The sequence below is a fragment of the Epinephelus fuscoguttatus genome, linkage group LG3, assembly GCF_011397635.1.
Source record: "Epinephelus fuscoguttatus linkage group LG3, E.fuscoguttatus.final_Chr_v1".
In the NCBI taxonomy this organism is placed as follows: Eukaryota; Metazoa; Chordata; class Actinopteri; order Perciformes; family Serranidae; genus Epinephelus; species Epinephelus fuscoguttatus.
This window is the reverse complement of record NC_064754.1, coordinates 1636427-1654808: the sequence shown is the minus strand read 5'-3', so window position 1 is coordinate 1654808 and position 18382 is coordinate 1636427. Positions and strand designations below refer to the sequence as shown.

The 18382-nt window shown below is 43.4% G+C and overlaps 1 protein-coding gene across 3 annotated transcripts in view; it reads left to right on the top strand.

The window, feature by feature from the left end:
- Window positions 1–17646, top strand: part of LOC125886150 (atlastin-2-like) — a 28700-nt gene extending 11054 nt beyond the window's left edge. Inside the window, exons 3-14 of one of the 3 annotated variants that reach the window (XM_049572150.1) lie at window positions 3102–3233; window positions 3371–3475; window positions 3632–3682; window positions 5694–5750; window positions 7901–7993; window positions 8080–8218; window positions 8318–8445; window positions 9676–9732; window positions 10066–10137; window positions 11336–11767; window positions 12180–12194; window positions 14328–17646. In XM_049572150.1, the coding sequence (XP_049428107.1) occupies window positions 3102–3233; window positions 3371–3475; window positions 3632–3682; window positions 5694–5750; window positions 7901–7993; window positions 8080–8218; window positions 8318–8445; window positions 9676–9732; window positions 10066–10137; window positions 11336–11767; window positions 12180–12194; window positions 14328–14438 (1392 nt within the window). In that variant the 3' untranslated portion in view covers window positions 14439–17646. The other 2 variants (XM_049572151.1, XM_049572152.1) reach the window with 2 other exon arrangements.
- The last annotated feature ends 736 nt before the right edge of the window (window positions 17647–18382 follow it).

Sequence of the window (18382 nt, the reverse complement as noted above, 5' to 3'; positions counted from 1 at the left end):
ACACTGAACACTGCAAGAGGTGTTGCTGGCTGTGATCCTTAACATGGAGGACAAAGTCCACCGTCCTCGCTCTGACGCTTAACCACCAGTGACTTGTTTCAACACACGTGTGGGCATGAAAAGAAAGTGAACCTGTTCTTCTACTGTTGAGTGTGACGAAAGAGTTGTAAAAGTACAGTGGCTGAAATCACAACAGCTCTATCTCCATGGCAACTGAGCAGACTCGTTCTGCAGATGAGGATCATGTGATACAGTTAAAATCCCTCAAATATTTTAATCATATTTGTTCAGTGTGTTTTGTGAGCATCAGATGGCTTAAGAGCACAGTTGAAATGGTCTGTGGCGTCTCCAGCGGTTCAGGAACTGTAAAAACTGCCTTGAGTTTAGCCTGGCCGCTGTGTGTTTTACGGTCAGTGTGTAGATACTTGTCCAGAGAAGATTTAATGGATTTCAGTTGAAGTCTGTCAACGCAAAATGAAATCTTCACATGAAACCATAAAAACACTGAGTGACAGTTGACGTCCTGTCGTTGGGACTATTTTAAATAAGCGAACCCAGTTTACTGTGAGTTTAGAAGAAACCGTGAGTGTGTGTGTATGTTGGTCTGTGACTCGACCTTTGGCCGTGTTAATCTACGGTAAGCACTGAGGAACATTCTGGAGAGTTTCATGACGCTTTAAAGAGGATTTTAGGCCGTCACAATGGCGTCTCTGTGGCTGGGCCTCCGCAGAGCTCACTGCTGCTTATTCCTCACATAAAGGCCATCTTTATGTGAGGAATAAGCCCCGCCCACACAGGTCAGGTCATGGTAGGGCTGCTTTTTAACACATCTCCTGCACAGGTTGCAAACAGAGCCTGGAGAATGAGATTTTAAATGAGGTGCTAAAGGTCACTGAGTCAGGTGTGTGTCAGACTAAATGGAGAGGCTTCTTGTGTGTCGTGTCATGTTGCATTTGTTTCTTAAAGATTAACCAGTTAGTGACCCAGATTCTTCCCCCATTTGTAGCGCCCCCTATGGATGACGGCATCCTTAACATTCACCTGTGACACGGACCAGCACTGATCGAGACAAGCTGCCAGTCTGGTTCCATAAGCAGTCAGTGTCAACAAGAAAGTAGAACAAAACAGATTTGTGTATCAGACACATTTCCATCGTTGACAGTTTTTTTTTTTTTTTTTTTTTTTAAAAAGATCCAAAAAGATGGAGAAATACTGTAACACAAAACTCTCATGTTGTATGTTTGCCTAGAGAGTTGTTGGTGGCTATAATCATTCCTCCTGTCCAAGACTACATTAAGCGGATCCATCGTCCCACCCGCGACTTTTTCCTTTTTTAAATAGCTTCTTTTCCACCAACATTTCCAGTAACTTTTTTTTTTCCAGGAATTTATTTACCTGGATAAAAGAATTCCTGGTAATCTGTGTGGTTTGTGTTTCCACCGCACCGCAAAGTTCAGGAAAATGTATTCAGAGGAGGCTGATGACATAAGGGGGAGTGGAAAAGGAAACTGCACTACACCTCTGGTCCGGAGGTTGTTTCGGCGTGTGCCCTATATTTAGCTCCGCCAACTTGTCGGCTATTCTTCCATAGACTTGGTCGTTTCAAGTCGCTGACTCGAAGTCCCGCTGAATTTCTTCCTTGGCAGATACTCTCAGAAGAGCTTGGACCTCGTCGTCCGTCCACTTCTCGTAGCTTCTCTTCTTTTGCTCCATTTTCCAAATAATCAAAACAGAAAGTGAAGCCTGTAGAAATGTAATAAAGTTTGCAGCCACACTTCCCAGGAAGTGTGAAACACTGCAAGTGTGTGTTCCACCAATCAGTGTTCCTCAGCACACAGCCCCGCCCCCCAAGAATTCCGGGGAATCTGAAAAGTCCTACCCCCCTACTAGTTACTTTTTTCAGGGCAAGTTTGGGGTTGAGGCAAAGTTTTTACCCTGGGTAATTTCAGTGGAAACATGCCAAGGTTTTTCAAAATCCCGTGTAAATGATAAAAGTTCCTGCGGTGGAAAAGGGGTGTTATCGTCCCTCACACTGGCTGCTAACCAGGGCCTTTGGTGTGTCACACACTTATAAGTCCCATGAGCAAATCGGCGACAAATAGGTTCCCCTTGAAGGTTTTTTAAATTAAATAAAATTACATTTTTGTAAGCAAGACTTTGCCTCTGTATTAGAAACCGTGTGCGCACAACATACCGATACAGCCAATTAAAATTAATTCGTACCAGCTCTGGACGTCATGCAGAAACTTTCCACCATAAGACTCTGAGACAACATCATCTTCTCTCTTGTGCTGACGGTGTTGAATTTGCAGCTCAGCTCACAGATAGTTAATACGACACAGTCTCTGGTTTTTGTTTGATATCTAGTGTCAGTGTCTAGTGTCAAAATATTGTTGCATATTTGTTTACTGTATTACAGGAATGCTGCTGTCACACTGAACGTCCTGCTGAGCCTCGTTTCAACTTCAAAACTTATAAAAAAACTAACAAACTGAAAACAAATCATCGATTATTCGTTTTGAACAGGCAAATCTGATTGGACTAACTTAACTCTGAGTCAGGTACAGCCCTACAAACCAAAGGCTGCCTAAAGGGAACAAGTCAGAATAAAAATTCCTACTGTTAGGTGGATCTGTTCTGTACACACGACTTCTGTTGCACGTCTGTGCGTTCTGGAAGAGGGATCCCTCCTCAGTTGCTCCTCTTTTCCCTGTTAAAGGATTTTTTGGGAGTTTTTGCTGATCCACTGAGGGTCTGAGGACAGAGGGATGACGTATGCTGTAAAGACTCTGAGGCAATTTGTGATTTATGATACAGGGCTTTATAAATAAAATTGAACTGATTTATGGTCTGTGAAAAGGCAGCATTTATATAAACACCAACCTTTGAACAAACGGAGAGAAAGACGGTCTATGGTCTTAAACAGATTGATTGTTGTTGTATGTCCGACCACCTCCTCCTGTCCCTTTGAATATTCGTCACATGAATTTAATAACATGCTTTTATTTAATCCTGAGTGTGAGGCCACAGTCTGTATTTAATATTACACTGGACTAGCGACCGTGTGACGACCCCTCCGCTCTCCTCTGGTCTCTGTCCAGTCGGACTCTTGGGTGGGCGGCGAGGAGGAACCTCTGACCGGCTTCACCTGGCGAGGCGGCTGCGAGAGGGAGACCACGGGCATCCTGGCCTGGAGCGAGGTGTTCGTGGTGGAGAAACCAGACGGCTGCAAGGTCAGTTCACAGGCCGATGCCCAGTCAGCGTCTTCTGTTAAATCCTCCTTTTAAAACATGTTTCAGGATGTGTCGTGTGTTCACAGTAATGCTACGAATGACACTAAAGTTAAAGAGCTGTGTTGTCGTTCCTGCAGGTTGCAGTTCTACTAATCGACACACAGGGGGCGTTTGACAGCCAGTCTACCATCAAAGACTGTGCCACGCTGTTCGCCCTGAGCACCATGACCAGCTCCGTTCAGGTCAGCGGTATTTCACAACTCCAGCTGTGCCGTTCAGTGTCAGACATCACAATCTGAGTCCCGTGTGTGTTTGTGGGTTTGAAGTGATAAAGGTCTTGATGTGACGGCACCAGGTGACTAACAGGTTGAGTTGTTGGTTTGCTGTGTGCGTTTCAGGTGTACAACCTCTCCCAGAATGTCCAGGAAGACGACCTCCAGCACCTCCAGGTCAGTAACAGCCTGTGGTCAGTTTTACAAACAGCTCCCAGCCCATTCCGCCTTCTCTCCAACCAACCGATACAGGGTAAAAAAAAATCTGCACGCTACCTGGACTAACTAAATCAGCCACAGGTCACTGAGTACACTTACCGGGTACAGTTGTGTGTGTCCACTATGCATGAGGTGAGTCATAAATACTTTGATTTGCAAAACATGCATCGGTACTTTTACTCCAAGTGAAAGCAACCCAGAGCACTTTGTCAAGACGGCAGCAGAAAGCACCGCTCTGTTTCCCTTTTGTCCCCACCCAAACATGATTTATATCAAGATTATCAACACGCTCATTATATAAGCTTTAACTGTTCTTTGAACGACTTCAAATGACGAATGAAATTGGAAGTTGTTGTGTCTTCGTCTGTAGTCTTCAACCCGTACTTTTTTCAAACTGCAGCTTGTGTAAACTGGAAGGGATGGGTACATTAGTGAGGTCAGTGTCACTGGTGCATGCTGCTGTAAAGGCCCTGACACACCAAGCTGACGGTCGGCCGTTGACCAAAGTCGGGCCGTTGGTGAGCGTCTGTCGCCCTAGCTTTTGCGGTGTGTCCCACACCGTCAGCACTTTAACTTTTTGGCCGATTGAGCATGTCGAATCGGCGGCGGAGCTTGTCGTTGAGAGAGATCACTCTGATTGGCTGTTCAGGTTTTATTTCCTCGCCCCTGTAGCGAGTGAATCTGCCTGTAGTGAAACCAGGGCTAACCGGTGCTTCCTCCTCAGGCTCCACTTCACTCAGCTGCCCCACAGACCCGCTGCTTCTTCCCACTTTAACCTGAATAACAAACCGGAGCTAGCTGGGAGCGGCTAGCGGAGCGTTAGCCGCAGCATGACCGGAGGGAAGCACAGCCAGTTAGCCTCCGCTAGTCTCTGAGCTAGCCCCGGCTCTCCGTTTGGATCCAACCGGAGCACCGAGCCCTGGTTTGTTATTCAGGTTAAAGTGGGAAGAAGCAGCGGGTTTATCGGGCAGCTGAGTGAAGTGGAGCCTGAGGAGGAAACACCGGGACCGTCTGGATGTAATAGTCCATGGAGGTGCTGCGGTGCTCGGCTGCAAAATACCACCCGAAAATAGATCCACATCGCGCACGAGTCTTTTCTGGGAGGATCCGTACGTCATAAGGTGCACTACCTCTATTTAAGCAGTGTCCATTTGTCTAAAGGTTTGTTAGAAACAGTTGCTGCTTAAGGCCAGCTGTGTCACCCTAAAGTACGTGTCCAGTTTTGTTCAGATTTCAGTAAAAGTTAAATCATTTCTACCTTCTGATAACAAGACGTCTCACTGCTCTTCACTGTCCGACCTGACAGCAGCTGTTGATTTCTAATCCAGCAGATTTACAGCAGCATTTCAGTTCAAGCTCATCCTCCTGTGAGTGAGGAGCTCCATATCAGGTGTTGTTTGATGTGTTCAGGTCTGAAGCCAGCAGCCTTTATACCTTATGAGGCAGAGAGCGGCTTGGACTGACAGCCTGACTTAAATCGGTCACAGTAGAAAGTTCTCTTCCATCTTTGGTCCCAGCTGCTCATCACTGCACTCCAGACATCACCTGTCAATCACACAGTGAGGGCGGGGTCGTTCTGATTTTAGATCATTGCTGGGCTTTTTTCCCCTCAGAGCTGAGTGATGCTCACATTGTTCTGGATTCCCTTGAAAAAAAATATTGGGATTCTTATTTTAAAACAGGTGCTGACAAAGTATCAGCAGCAATGAGGCAACAAACACAAGTCAGACCAACCTCCTCAGCTTCGATCCAGTGTTTTCTTTCTTGTTTATTCCAAACAAAGATGAGTCTCATGTCCTGCTGAAGCACAAAGGACTTTGTAGATTGTAAACCAGCAGCTATGAAGCTTTGATGGACCGGATAAAGGCGAATCAGATACTCACATGTTTGATCCTACACTAACTGAGCTTTATGACCATGTTTCGATATTTGATTAGATTTTAAGCTGCTGGTTGTTTCTTCTCCTCAGCTCTTCACGGAGTACGGACGGCTGGCCATGGAGGAAGTCTATGAGAAGCCCTTTCAGGTGCGATGTGCTAACCACGCTCACAGTCCACGTGATATTCACACAGCTTGAGTTTAGAGAGCTTCTGAGACATGAACATTTGAACTTCAGTTCTTGAAAGACCAAATGAAACCTTAATGTTCGTCTGTTTTTAGCGAGGTGTTTAAGACGCTCCATTTTAAAGGGATAGTTTGCTTCTTTGTTTTTTTTTTGTTTGTTTGTTTGTTTTTTTGAAGTAGGTTTGTATAAGGTACTTGTTTATGGTCAGTGTATTACCCAAAGTAGGTGGCGGTTGGTACTCCTTTAGTTTGGAGAAGCAGACTGGAGACATGGAAGCGAGGCAATATAGTGCTGTGGACGGGGGCGGCATCAAAATGTATTTTAGGCAGGCAGCGACCTCCAGGGCTGAAAAATGAAGCCAATGCTTAAGTGCCAAAAACTGCAGTTCCTCTAATGTCCACTTGAGGCTGGCTCCAAGAGTGAGTCAGTCCCCACAGACCTCCATGTTAACATGTAGACACACAGCCTGGTACAAAAATTAGTTTTGGCATCTGTGGCTAATTTCAACATTCATGACGACTGCACAGTGGGTGGATTTTTATATAATCTAATCACCTGTTTACATTTTATTAAGGCTTTAAGTTAAACATGATTAAGGGCGGGGCTAATTTGAGCCACAGTCTGTCTGCTGCTAGTGATCTTGGCCTCTGAGTCAGATCCACCCCTCGCTCTGTACAGCTCCACCCTTTTGCCCATATACGGTCACTTCTGGCACCAAAACATTAAGTTGGCAGCAGCTAAAATGCAAAGCTTGAGGCTCCAGAACGGGAGTCCACACACACACACACACACACACACACACACACCCACCCCCACACCCCAATGGGTGATGCCAGGTTGACTACGTCCATTATTGTGCAGTCTGTGATTTTAGCCTCCTAAAAATCAGTTGAAGTGTACACTACATGGAGCATATTTCCACCACCTTGCTGTCAGATCTTGATTTCTCACCGGAGACTGAAGCCATTATATCTTCTGCTCAATATATGTTCTCTTCAAAGCCTCTATACTCCAGATTCCCCTTTTCTCACCAAAGTTAGCACATGTATGCAGGTTTTTACGCCTCTTCACTGGCGACAGTCGTAGCCGGAGGCATTTTGTTTTCAGGTTGTCCGGCCCATTCCTGTGAATGTAATATCTCAAGAACAGCTTTCTTTAAATTTGGCACGAACATTCCCTTGGACTCAGCGATGGACTGATTAGATTTTGGTGGCCATAAATCAAAGATCACGGTCTGTGTGATATCATCTGTCTCATTCTCGTGAACGTGGTATCCCAAGAATACCTTGAGGGAATTTCTTCAAATGTGGCACAAACACAAAGCACAAAATGTGCGCCGTCCTCTTCACTGGGTACATAATAATAAACTGTTGCCCTGGATGTGAAGACATCATCGAGATCTTGCTGACTTTGTTAAATTTTTGAAATGAAGAGCTCCGTCCTCAGAGACAGAACTGTCATATAATATCCGGTTGGTTGATGATGTCAGCTTCGTCTTTGATCATAAACTTAAAGTTTTACGCCGTTTACTTCTCATTGCTTTCAGAAAAGGCTCCTCTCCCAGTATTGTATATCTATAGAAGAAATCCCGGAGTTTGATTCTTCCGTCAAAACAACAAATGTCCTGCATCTGCATCTTTTGTCAATGGAGTCTGGTGGCTTTGAAGAGAACTCTATTTTTATGTAACTGCTTCAGTTCCCTGTCTGACAGCGAGGAGAAGAGGTGAAAATATTCCAAATATTGCGTACACTTCAACTGATACTGAGTTTTTTAGGTGTCTAAAATACATTTTGTTGCTGCCCATGTCCACAGCAGTACATTACTTAGCTCCTCTAAACTGGGGGCGGGCTGACCCGTTACAGTAGGTAATACACTGACTATGGATAAATACCCCACCACCAAAAATCTGAACTATCCCTCAAAGTTTGTGTGATTGTATTTGTGTTGCAAACAAATCTGAAGAAAAACTGTGTCAGAATAAGTTATTATTATTATTATTATTATTATTATTATTATTATTATTATTATTATTATGTTCATCTTTTCCCTTAATGACTGAAGATCAGTTATGGTTCCTGGATCAATAAGCTGAATGTGTCCTTGTGTTCAGACGCTGATGTTCCTGATCAGAGACTGGAGTTACCCTTACGAACATCCGTACGGTCTGGAGGGAGGACAGAGCTTCCTGGAGAAGCGACTGCAGGTCAGTTTCTTCGCTCAGGCTGGAGTCTGGTTTTAACATCTGCAGACTGACCACATGTTCACGTCCCTGTCCACGTCTGTGTTCAGGTGAAGCAGAACCAACACGAGGAGCTGCAGAACGTCAGGAAACACATCCACTCCTGCTTCTCCAACATCAGCTGCTTCCTGCTGCCTCACCCTGGCCTCAGGGTGGCCACCAACCCCCACTTTGACGGGCGGCTCAGCGGTACAACACTGACACTGACGCAACAACAGCTCCACAGGCTCAGCAGCCAGTCAACACAAGTCAGCTTATATGTGCTCGGTTTGTTTGTGTGTGTCTCAGATATCGATGAGGAGTTTAAGAAGGAGCTGGTGAACCTTGTTCCGACACTGCTGTCTCCAGAAAATCTGGTGGAAAAAGAGATCGGAGGAGTTAAAATCACCTGCAGAGACCTGCTGCAGTATTTCAAAGTGAGTTCATGTTCCATCTGTCCAGCGTGGCCTTTCATCTGGTTCACTGGGTCAGTGAGACAGAGTTCCCCCAGATCCTTAACAAATCATTGAATCAATTTATCTTATAATATGGCCTTAATGGGTATTAAAATCTCTTAAATCACTCGTTCAAAGTCTAAAGAATGCTGAGACACGGGAGGCAGGATTTTATGAATCTTTTTATGCCTCTACACCAGCGATACCTGTGGCCTGAGGCATTATGTTTTCGGGTTGTCCTCATGTCCGTCCGACTGTCCCATCACTTGAAAGTGCTGATTTGAAAAACTTTCCCAGTTTTTGTTTGACGTGGATAGACCATGTGATATGACAGTTTTAATTTGATGGTACAAAAATATTTATCTGTGTGTAAATTGGGCCGGGATGTGCAGGTGTTGCATTTCTTTCAATATATCCGTCATTTTTTATCATTTTACAAATGGAAAAATTGGTCGAATCAGCTGGTTATAATCTACGTGGTGAATATACCAGAGAGGTCTGACGTGGATCGGGGACGGGGCCAAAATTGCCGCACCCGATGTCAACCGCAGGAGTTGGCGGCGGGCAGTAGAGACAACAAAAGAGTGTTTGAAAGAGAAGAAAAGAAGAACAATAAAACTGTGCCCCATTGTATATGTTAACAAAGTAGGTTAAAGTGAAAAGATAATTGATTAACAGATCATATAGGTGAAAATAAAGATATCAAACGTGGGTATGGTGAACATTTTTTTATGTGGTACATAAAGGCAAAATCAAAGTATTCAGAAACGGCCAAAATAGGCTCAGACTCCAAAGGGTTAAACATCCATTTATTTAGTCTGGCTTTTAATGAATGTAAATCTTTTATTATTTTATATATATTCTGGCATTTGTACTATTCTTACTGGGCTCTGTACTTTTCATTTACCTTCACTTTTATATTTCATTTATCATTCGTGTCCTTCGATTGTCTAATCTTGATTTCCTTTTGCTTTAGTGCTGCATTTTATTGTGAAGCACTTTGAGCCGCTTCCCTTGCATTAAAAGTGCTCCACAGATAAAGTTTATTATTAAAATGTTAGATTTAAAGCCTTAAAGTTTTTGTTGTGACTGTTCTGAATCCCCTGCTGTCCTTTGGATGTGGTGACTGTAAATGTTTTGATGTCTCTGGAGAGCGATAACCGGGGGAACAATCATGAGTCCAGCTCTGAATTCTGTCTGTCATGTTTTCAGGCTTACATGAAGATCTACCAGGGAGAGGAGCTTCCTCACCCCAAGTCCATGCTGCAGGTCAGCTCAGCTCACACTCACTGCACTTCAGATAATCTTGCTGTTTAACAGCGCCACCTGCTGGGCAGTTGTCCACTGTGCACATCCTTTGAGCTGAATAAGAAGCTCTTAAAATGAACTTTTCAAATCATAAGTGTCGTTTTTCTCTAAATGTTTAAATTGAACTTTCAGGATGATCAGACATGTTTATTTATGAGATGATGATACATTAATAATAACATATCCATCAGATCAGACTGGAGCAGACCTCTTGTTAAAGGTCTCTGTGTTGATCTGTAATTTGTCGACCCCACTTCTCCATGTTGACTGTATGTTTTGTCATCTGTTACCTAGGCAACAGCTGAAGCTAATAACCTTGCGGCTGTAGCAGGAGCCAAAGACTTGTACAACAAAAGTATGGAGCAGGTAACGCATCACAGCCCCACTGTCACTAGACATCAGGGATCCAAAGGCGTTATATGTTTGGGTTGTTCTTCTGTCCGTCTGTCCATCCTTGTGAACGCAATATCCCGAGAAGACCTGGGGGGGATTTGTTTTTGTTTTGTTTGTTTTTCTGAATTTGGCACACGTCCACTTGGACTGAGATGAACTGATTAGATTTTGGTGGTCAGAGGTCAAGGTCACTGTGACCTCATCCTTTGAATCAGTGTCTCAAGAACACCTTGAGGTAATTTCCTCAAATTGTCACAAACATTCACTTGGCACATAAGTGAGGGAGTTCAAGTATCTTTGGGTCTTGTTCACCAGTGAGGGTAGACTGGAGTGAACCCATGGTTCAGAGAGGGCTGAGCTGAAGGGCAAAGCTTTCGATTTCTTTACTTTATTTGAGCAGGGACAATGCATACTAATCCACAGTGACAGACACTAAAACATGCATAAAACTGTAAGTATGCCAGTGTTAGCAAGGTTGGTAGTTTTCAGCTGCAGTCCCTGGGCTAGATGTTAAAGCCAAAAACAAAATATATAAAGACATTTTTAAAACTAAATTAGTAGCAAATATTTAAAAGGACATTCATGCATCTAGTTACACATGCAGTAATAGCTAAATTAAAGAGTGTTACCACACGATCTAGGGGCAATACAAGGGCATTACACGGTCAGGCGACAGAGTACAGTCGGACTAGCATGCAGATAGTCATGCAGGCAACACACACACACTATGCAGAGCAGGTAATAAACATTATGTACGGGGACAAAGCAAAGCCAACACATGATCATGCATTGCACAGGCAAGCGCACAAGGAGACAGTCAAGAACAGTCAGGTGAGTGGGCAGGCATACAGGGTTGGGCAGCTGCGATCCATCTGCGTCCCAACCCTCACCTATGGTCATGAGCTCTGGGTAGTGACTGAAAGAATGAGGTCACAGATACAAGCAGCCGGAATGAGTTTCCTCTGTAGGGTGTCTGGGCTCAGCCTTAGAGATAGGGGGAGGAGTCAGACATCTGGAGGGAGCTCGGAGTAGAGCCGCTGCTCCTTCATGTTGAAAGTGGTCAGTTGAGGTGGTTCAACATCTGATCATACACTAATAATGACCAAATTTCACACCTGTCTAATAGGATTATTTTCAGATATGTGGAAAGATCTTGTCATCCTGTTCGCAGGTCTGTGGCGGAGACAAACCCTACATTTCTCCAGCAGAGCTGGAGCGCCGTCACGTGGAGCTGCGGCAGGCATCGGTGCGGCACTTCCGCTCCGTTAAGAAGATGGGTGGCGACGATTTCTGCCGGCGCTACCAGGAGCAGCTGGAGGCGGAGCTCGACGAGGCCTACACCAACTTCAGCAAGCACAACGATGGCAAGAACATCTTCTACGCCGCGCGGACGCCCGCCACACTGTTTGCCGTCATGTTTGTCATGTACGTGGTGTCACTGGTCACGGGCTTCGTGGGCATCAACTCTGTGGCCACGCTGTGTAACCTGGTGATGGGCGTGGCTCTGACGGCACTCTGCGTCTGGGCTTACGTCAAATACTCTGGAGAGTTCCGTGAGGTCGGAGGAATCATCGACCAGGTGGCTGAAACCCTCTGGGAACAGGTGAGAGGACGGCCTTACATGATTACACCTGTCTGGTTTCAGCCGTCAGCCACACTGAAAGCTTTGATCTACTGATTCTGTTCATCCTGAAAACCTGAATTTGCTTTTTCACCCTTGTCTTTATTTTATTTTGTATAATAGAGATGAGACATGAGATGTGCATGGACCAATGAGGGCACCGTAACCTTCCTCACATAAATACACATGACATTTCCATCTTTTGAGCTTTGACTGGAGCTCCTTAATCACCTCTTCTCGTAGTGTCCTCTTCTCTCACTGCTCTCCTCATATACTAACAGAAGACTTCATGGTTTAGACTCTGTATTGATGCTTGATTCACTTGGAACACATTTCTGTCATCCTTCACCTTCTTTTCATCCTGTTCCTCTTTATTTTCTCTCAATGCTTCCAGAGGACTCCACGAAAGGTGAGTTCTATTTACCTGTACAGGTTCCTGAGTTTGGTCCAGTTGTGTAAAATAATCCTCAAACAGTTTAAAGACATAAGGAGATGCAGGGTTCCCACTTGAGGTCGACCAATAGTGGATTATTAATGGCCAATAACAGCGAAGGTTTGGAGCAGCAAAAAGCCGATTGGTCGATTGATCACACATTTCCTTGTATTTGAATGTGGGGAACTCCGTGCAAAAGCCTTACCGCCTCACCTACATGACAAGTGGAGGTTACAGCTATCGGAGCCCTGTTTGGCCATTATTGATAGTTTATATAAAGTCCTATCAGCGCTGATGAATCGGTTGACCTGTAGTTCCCACAGTCATGAAATTCCTGGAAAAGTTATGAAATTATAAAAACTGTTTTCCAGGCCTGGAAATGGTGTGGAGTTAACAGAATGTTTTTGGAAAATTTAAATATTTATGTTTTAAATATGTCTGAAGTTACATGAAATGCACTTTGTAATTCTACTATAGAATCTACTGCTGTGCTGTGTGGCCATTAAAATATCACATTTTAAACTACCAAAATAAAATCAGGGCAATTGAGTAAAATATGATGGAAGAGTTATGAAAACATTTTGAAAATTCATTGGTAAAGACGTGTGGGAACGCTGGAGAGGATTTTAAATTCAACAGGTCAGGAGTTTATCATGAGCAGAAACATTGCAGCATTTTCATGCTGCTCAGCTTCAAACCTGCAAGAATTTATTGAAATTAACACAAGATGAAATAAATCATAGTCATAAATTACACCATCATAAAATCATAATATCAAGTAAGATACAACATTTTAAAAGAACTGCAGCAGTGTGAAGCTTAAAAAGAAAAAAAATAATGGTAGAAACCTCAGAAAGCATCTGAGGATGGATCCCTCTTCCAGGACGGACAGATGTGCAATAGATGTCACGATCTCATAAACACGGTACAAAGGTACGAAACCTTTACAGACATGTATCTAAACCTTAGATCTGTTTCACTGCAGACAGTACTCTTACATGTATCCGGGGTGTTTCTCACAACTCAGTCCAGCCCTCGCTTTACTTCCTCTTTACTGATGATGCAGAGGAACGTCTGCACCTCGTTGATTGACCACAGAACAGGATGGTACGCCACCATTTTCAGAACAGAAAAGAACAGCATCAAGTGCTTAGAGTTGCAATCAATGGAATATTTGGAAAATCAACTTTCTTGCTTAACAAGAAGTCAATGCACAAACCCACGATTTTAGTCCCTCCAGAATTTCGTGGGCTGTCCTTTGGATTGTTGCAGCCTGAAAGGCCTGAGTTCACGGCCACTTTTCTGTAAAAGGTGATGCATGTGTGATGTTTACAGCCTTTTTTTGCAATGAAAATTGCAAAAGTAGTCATGAAGCTGTCTCAGATTCTGAGCTTATTATTTATGAGCATTCAGTGTTTCCCACAGAATTATAATCTTATTTGTGATGGCGGGATCACCGAAGATCAGCTGTTTCTGCTGATCGACACAGCGCTCAAGTACAGGCTTCGCAGCAGCAGTTTATATCTGACACCGGCCCGCTGATCTCACATCAACACTGAAATGGCTAGACTTTATCGTTAAATCTGAAAATAACTGCTGGGTAAAGGTAGCCATATGATGCTAACAGTCAGCCCTGTGACAGGCACAGAGCTTCGTTCCTGCAGCAGCAGTCTGATAAACAGTGAGAGAATTAGTACGCTGCACGCAGCTCCACAGTGAAATGAGACATTCCCTTTGTCTTATTTAGTTTTGAACAAGTTATGCCTTTAAATTTTTCACTTATTTGACCATTGCACGCCATGCTGCGATGGGACTCAACTGTTCTGACCTTTCACACCTCGAAGGCTCACTTCGCTCGTACCATTCACATTTTTTTACACTGGAAACGCAAAAATAACTGTAATGTGTAACAAACTGACGCTGCCACAAATGGACATAAAATTAATTTATGAGATATCAGTGTGTCATCTGCATAATGGTGAAATGAGACGTTATGGTTAATGATCTAAAGGCAGCAGTTAGAATTTTTAGCACGACTTTGGTTCTTGACTATTTCAGTATTCAGGGCTTTGCACTCCTCCAGCTAACCTCCTCCTCCTCTTCCTCCAGGTTTTCTCCAAACTCTTCGAAGTGGCCCGGAGTCGAGTACCTTTGGGAAGCCTGATCCCAGCGCCACGGCCCCGGCTCGCCTCAAACAACAACGTCAAGAAGAAAAACTAGCAGCACGCCATCTTGTTCCCGTCACGTTTATCCCCCCTCTCCCTCACTCTCTGCTCGGTTTTGAAACAACGTCTTTTTAGGACGGTTTGAGACGTGTAAATGAGTTTTTGTTCCCTGACTGTAGATGAAGGTTCCTCGCCGTGCCGGCTGTAGGTTTAAGGACTCGCCATAGACCCGGACGAAGCAGTGTGGTGTATTTTATTATTTGTCAGTGGGCGGGGTTAAGGTATTTATTGGTGGGAGGGGCCATTATTCTATCACCGAGGTTCATCCCAGGTGTGTGTTTGCCTGTTGGATGAAGACAACTCGACATTCCCATTTATGTGAATGTATGAATGAAGAGCATGACCACAGACCCTCCTCTTGGTTCCCCTCTCCTCCCTCCTGTCGTCTCCGTCAGGTTGGTTTCTTTCGCTGGGCGGCGTCACGAGGAGGAGTCACAACCAAAGTTTACAGCTTTACTTATAGAAGCTCTCAGACTGAGCGGACTGACAAACTGCAGCTGACGTTTCTAGGACTTCAACAACAGTTTGGTTTTTGGGAAATTTTACAGAATATCTTACTCAGAATCACAAACTCATGGATGTTTCTACCTTTCTGTGCAGGAAAAGTGTGTGTTGGAACAGTCAGACTGATCGAGTTTAGCTTCATGTCTTAATGAAACTGAGTCGACTCCACTTGAGTTGACAAACACGCCTCCAGCTGTGAGGCTGTCGGAAACTCTGAACTTTTATATCCATTGAAATGACCTCTAGTCTGTCAGTGAGATCAGAGGAACAACAAAAATACTTGTCCATTGAGTTTAGTTTTGACCAAATGCCTGTGGTAAATGTTCACTTGTGCCTTGTTTTCACTACATGGTTCGCCTCATTTTACCTTTGGCACCATCTCCTTTTGCTGCAGAAATGACCTCCTCAGTGTGGGCAGGACTCTCAGCTGATTGCCATAGTGACACCATGTGAAACTTCTGTGACATCACCTTTAACACCACACTCAGCCAAAACAGAAGAACGTCTGCACCTCGTCAAGGTGCCTTAAGAAAAATTCTTCAAATTTGGCACACGTCCTGTTGGACTCAAATGGACTGATTAGATTTTGGTGGTCAAAGGTCATGTCGCTGTGACCATGAGTCTGTCTCATTCTTGTGAACGTGATATCTCAAAAGGCCTTCAGGGAACATCCTCAGATTTGGCACAAACATCCGATTGGACTTGAGGATGAACTTATTAGATTTTGGTCCTCAAAGATCAAGGTCATTGTGGCTTGGTGTGTCTTTGCCTTGTGAGTGCAGCATCTCAACAACAATTTGACAAATGTCCACTTGGACTCAGCGATTAACTGATCCAGAATTTTGTGGTCAGAGGTCACTGTGACCTTGCTTCTGTCTCATTCTCGTGAGCGTGGTATGAGAAGGCGTTAAGGAAATTTCTTCAAATTTGGCACAAATGTCCACTTCGACTCAAGGATGAACACATTACAATTTGGTATGTGAAGGTCAAAAATCCATATGCTAATTTCACAAAGTTTCACACAATGGTCCGACAGGATAAAATGATGATGTGATGACATTTTATATCAAAAGCTCAAAGGTCAACAACTGGTCTGAACGTGCTGTCATCACTTGACCTCACTACAGGACTCAGGTCATGTGGCAAACAGCCTAAACCTCACTGAGTAATTATTAGTTCAGTATGTTAGCTTAGCATTGCTCATTTTCATCAGTGGTTCTCTCAAACGTGGCATTTTTAAATAGTTTTTTTACACGGCTGTGGGAGCAGATAACAGGAAGTGTCTCCGTGCGACTTAATGTTTTAAATTTTGAATACGAAAATGATTGCGTGTAGTTAAATCAGAGTCCACAAGAGTTGAACGTTGTTGGCAGGTGCTTCAAGCTCTTGTGAATTTGCAAAAACATTCTTAAAATTTTAAAACCTGCTTCATATACAAACAATATTTTCACTCTGCGTCTTCACAAACATTAGAAAACAAAACATGATTCTAGCCTGTGCGTGGCTAACAAACCACAGGGGCAGTTTCCCACAGGCAGAGCTAAACTCTGCTCAAATCAGCACTCAACGCTTTCTATCAGTTCACTTATTTCAAATAAATATACAGGATTCAGACACTTACTTAAGTTCTCTACATGCTTAACTCTGCGTACAGTCTCTGTTCCAAACTAGACGTCCATGAGTTTGTCCGACTCTGTTAAAGTAAAGCTGTAAGTAAAATAAGCTAAATTTCCCATTAAACCAGCTGACCCTACAAGTAGCCAGCTCAATTACTTGATCATGTCATCTTTATTGATTTGTTTGTTATTTTCAGATCAGAAATGGCATCATGATTTTCAGTATTAACCTCTTTTTGTGTTTTTAATTTACTTTAAAGGTTCGCAGTTCAGATGGATCTCATGTCTGGAGTCAGAAACTATTTATTCATGAACAGTCTATCCTGTCACAGCCCCGGCTCTGTACTTAAAGGGACAGTTTGGATTTTTTGATGTGGGGTTGTATGAGGTTTTTATCCATAGTTAGTGTATTACAAACAGTAGATAGCAGCTGGCACGCCCCCAGTTTGGAGAAGCAGCTAGAGTCCACATTAAAGCTAAGTAACGCACTGCTGTGGACGGGGTCAGCAGCAAAACTTATTTTAGACACCATTAAAAAAACTTAATATCAGATGAAGTGTATGAAATATTAGGAATATTTTCACTGCTTTACTTTACCATCAGTACTGAAAATAATAATACAGCTAGTTAGTTAGCCACCTAGTTCACCTCGCTGTTTTGGGTAAGTGTGGGACAGTGATTTAGCATTAGCTAGTTAGCATGAGTAATCAAGCATTAATGGGTAAGAGTTAGTCTATCATCAGTGTTGTGTACTGTGTTTTTTTTTTTTCTTTTATGAATAGACCAGTTTATCTTTGCTAAAAAAAATGTTAGATTAATTTTATTGTGTGTTTTGGAAAAGAATTTGGAAAAATTTTGAAAAAAGAAAAAAACCCCACAACCTTAAATTAGAACTTTAATTCAAGTCCCAAACAATAATTTAGCAGTAACTCTGAGGGTCTCTTAAGGTCACCGACCTCCTGTTGAAGACCCAGGATTGACTGCTTTGCTGTCAGACAGCCCTTTCTGACAGGGAGCTGAAGCTGTTATATCAGTCTATGTGCTCTCCGAAGCCAGACTCCTTTAACAAAGACAGTAATTTTAGCTTGCACGACACAGGAGCTGCTGGTCTACCGCTGCCTCAATCAGTGTGTTTCTTTGGTTAATTGTGCGACTCTGAATCCCAAGTAACCCTTTAAAACACCGAAGTCACACAATAATAGCAAGAGACTAACTAATCGAGGCAGCGTCGAGTAGTAGCTCCTGTTTTTGTCAATAGAGTCTGGCTTTAAAAAAGAGAGATAGCAGCCTCCTGTTGGAAAGGGCTGTGGGACAACAGGGTGAAGCAGTAGAAATATCCTAAACACCGTGTACTCTCAGACTGATACTGATTTTTGTAGGTGGCTAAAAGATGTTTTGTTGCTGCCCTCATACAAACCCGCCTCAAAAAAATCTGAGCTGTCCCTTTAACTTACAAATATGAGATTGGTATCGATCTCCAACAGAGAACCTAAACACTTTGTACTATTCCTTAAGTCTTTAATAATGTCTGGATTATTATTTTTGGGATGTCTCATTTAACCTGGCAGGTCATGATGATGGTCCTCAGTCCTCTGCCAGCGTTCACAGGATAAAGCTTTTAAATTAGTTCCTCCAGTCCAGTTCAGCTGAGACCTTGTAGATAATATTTAATTCTGTTATTTAACTCGAGTGTTATTCCCTCTCCGTCATTCCATCTTCATCTCCACACCTCTGAAGGACTGAACCAGCGCCTCTTGTTTTTAAAGCACCAGAAGCCGTTTAGTTAAAACACTAAAAGTCATGTCACCACATGAGCACT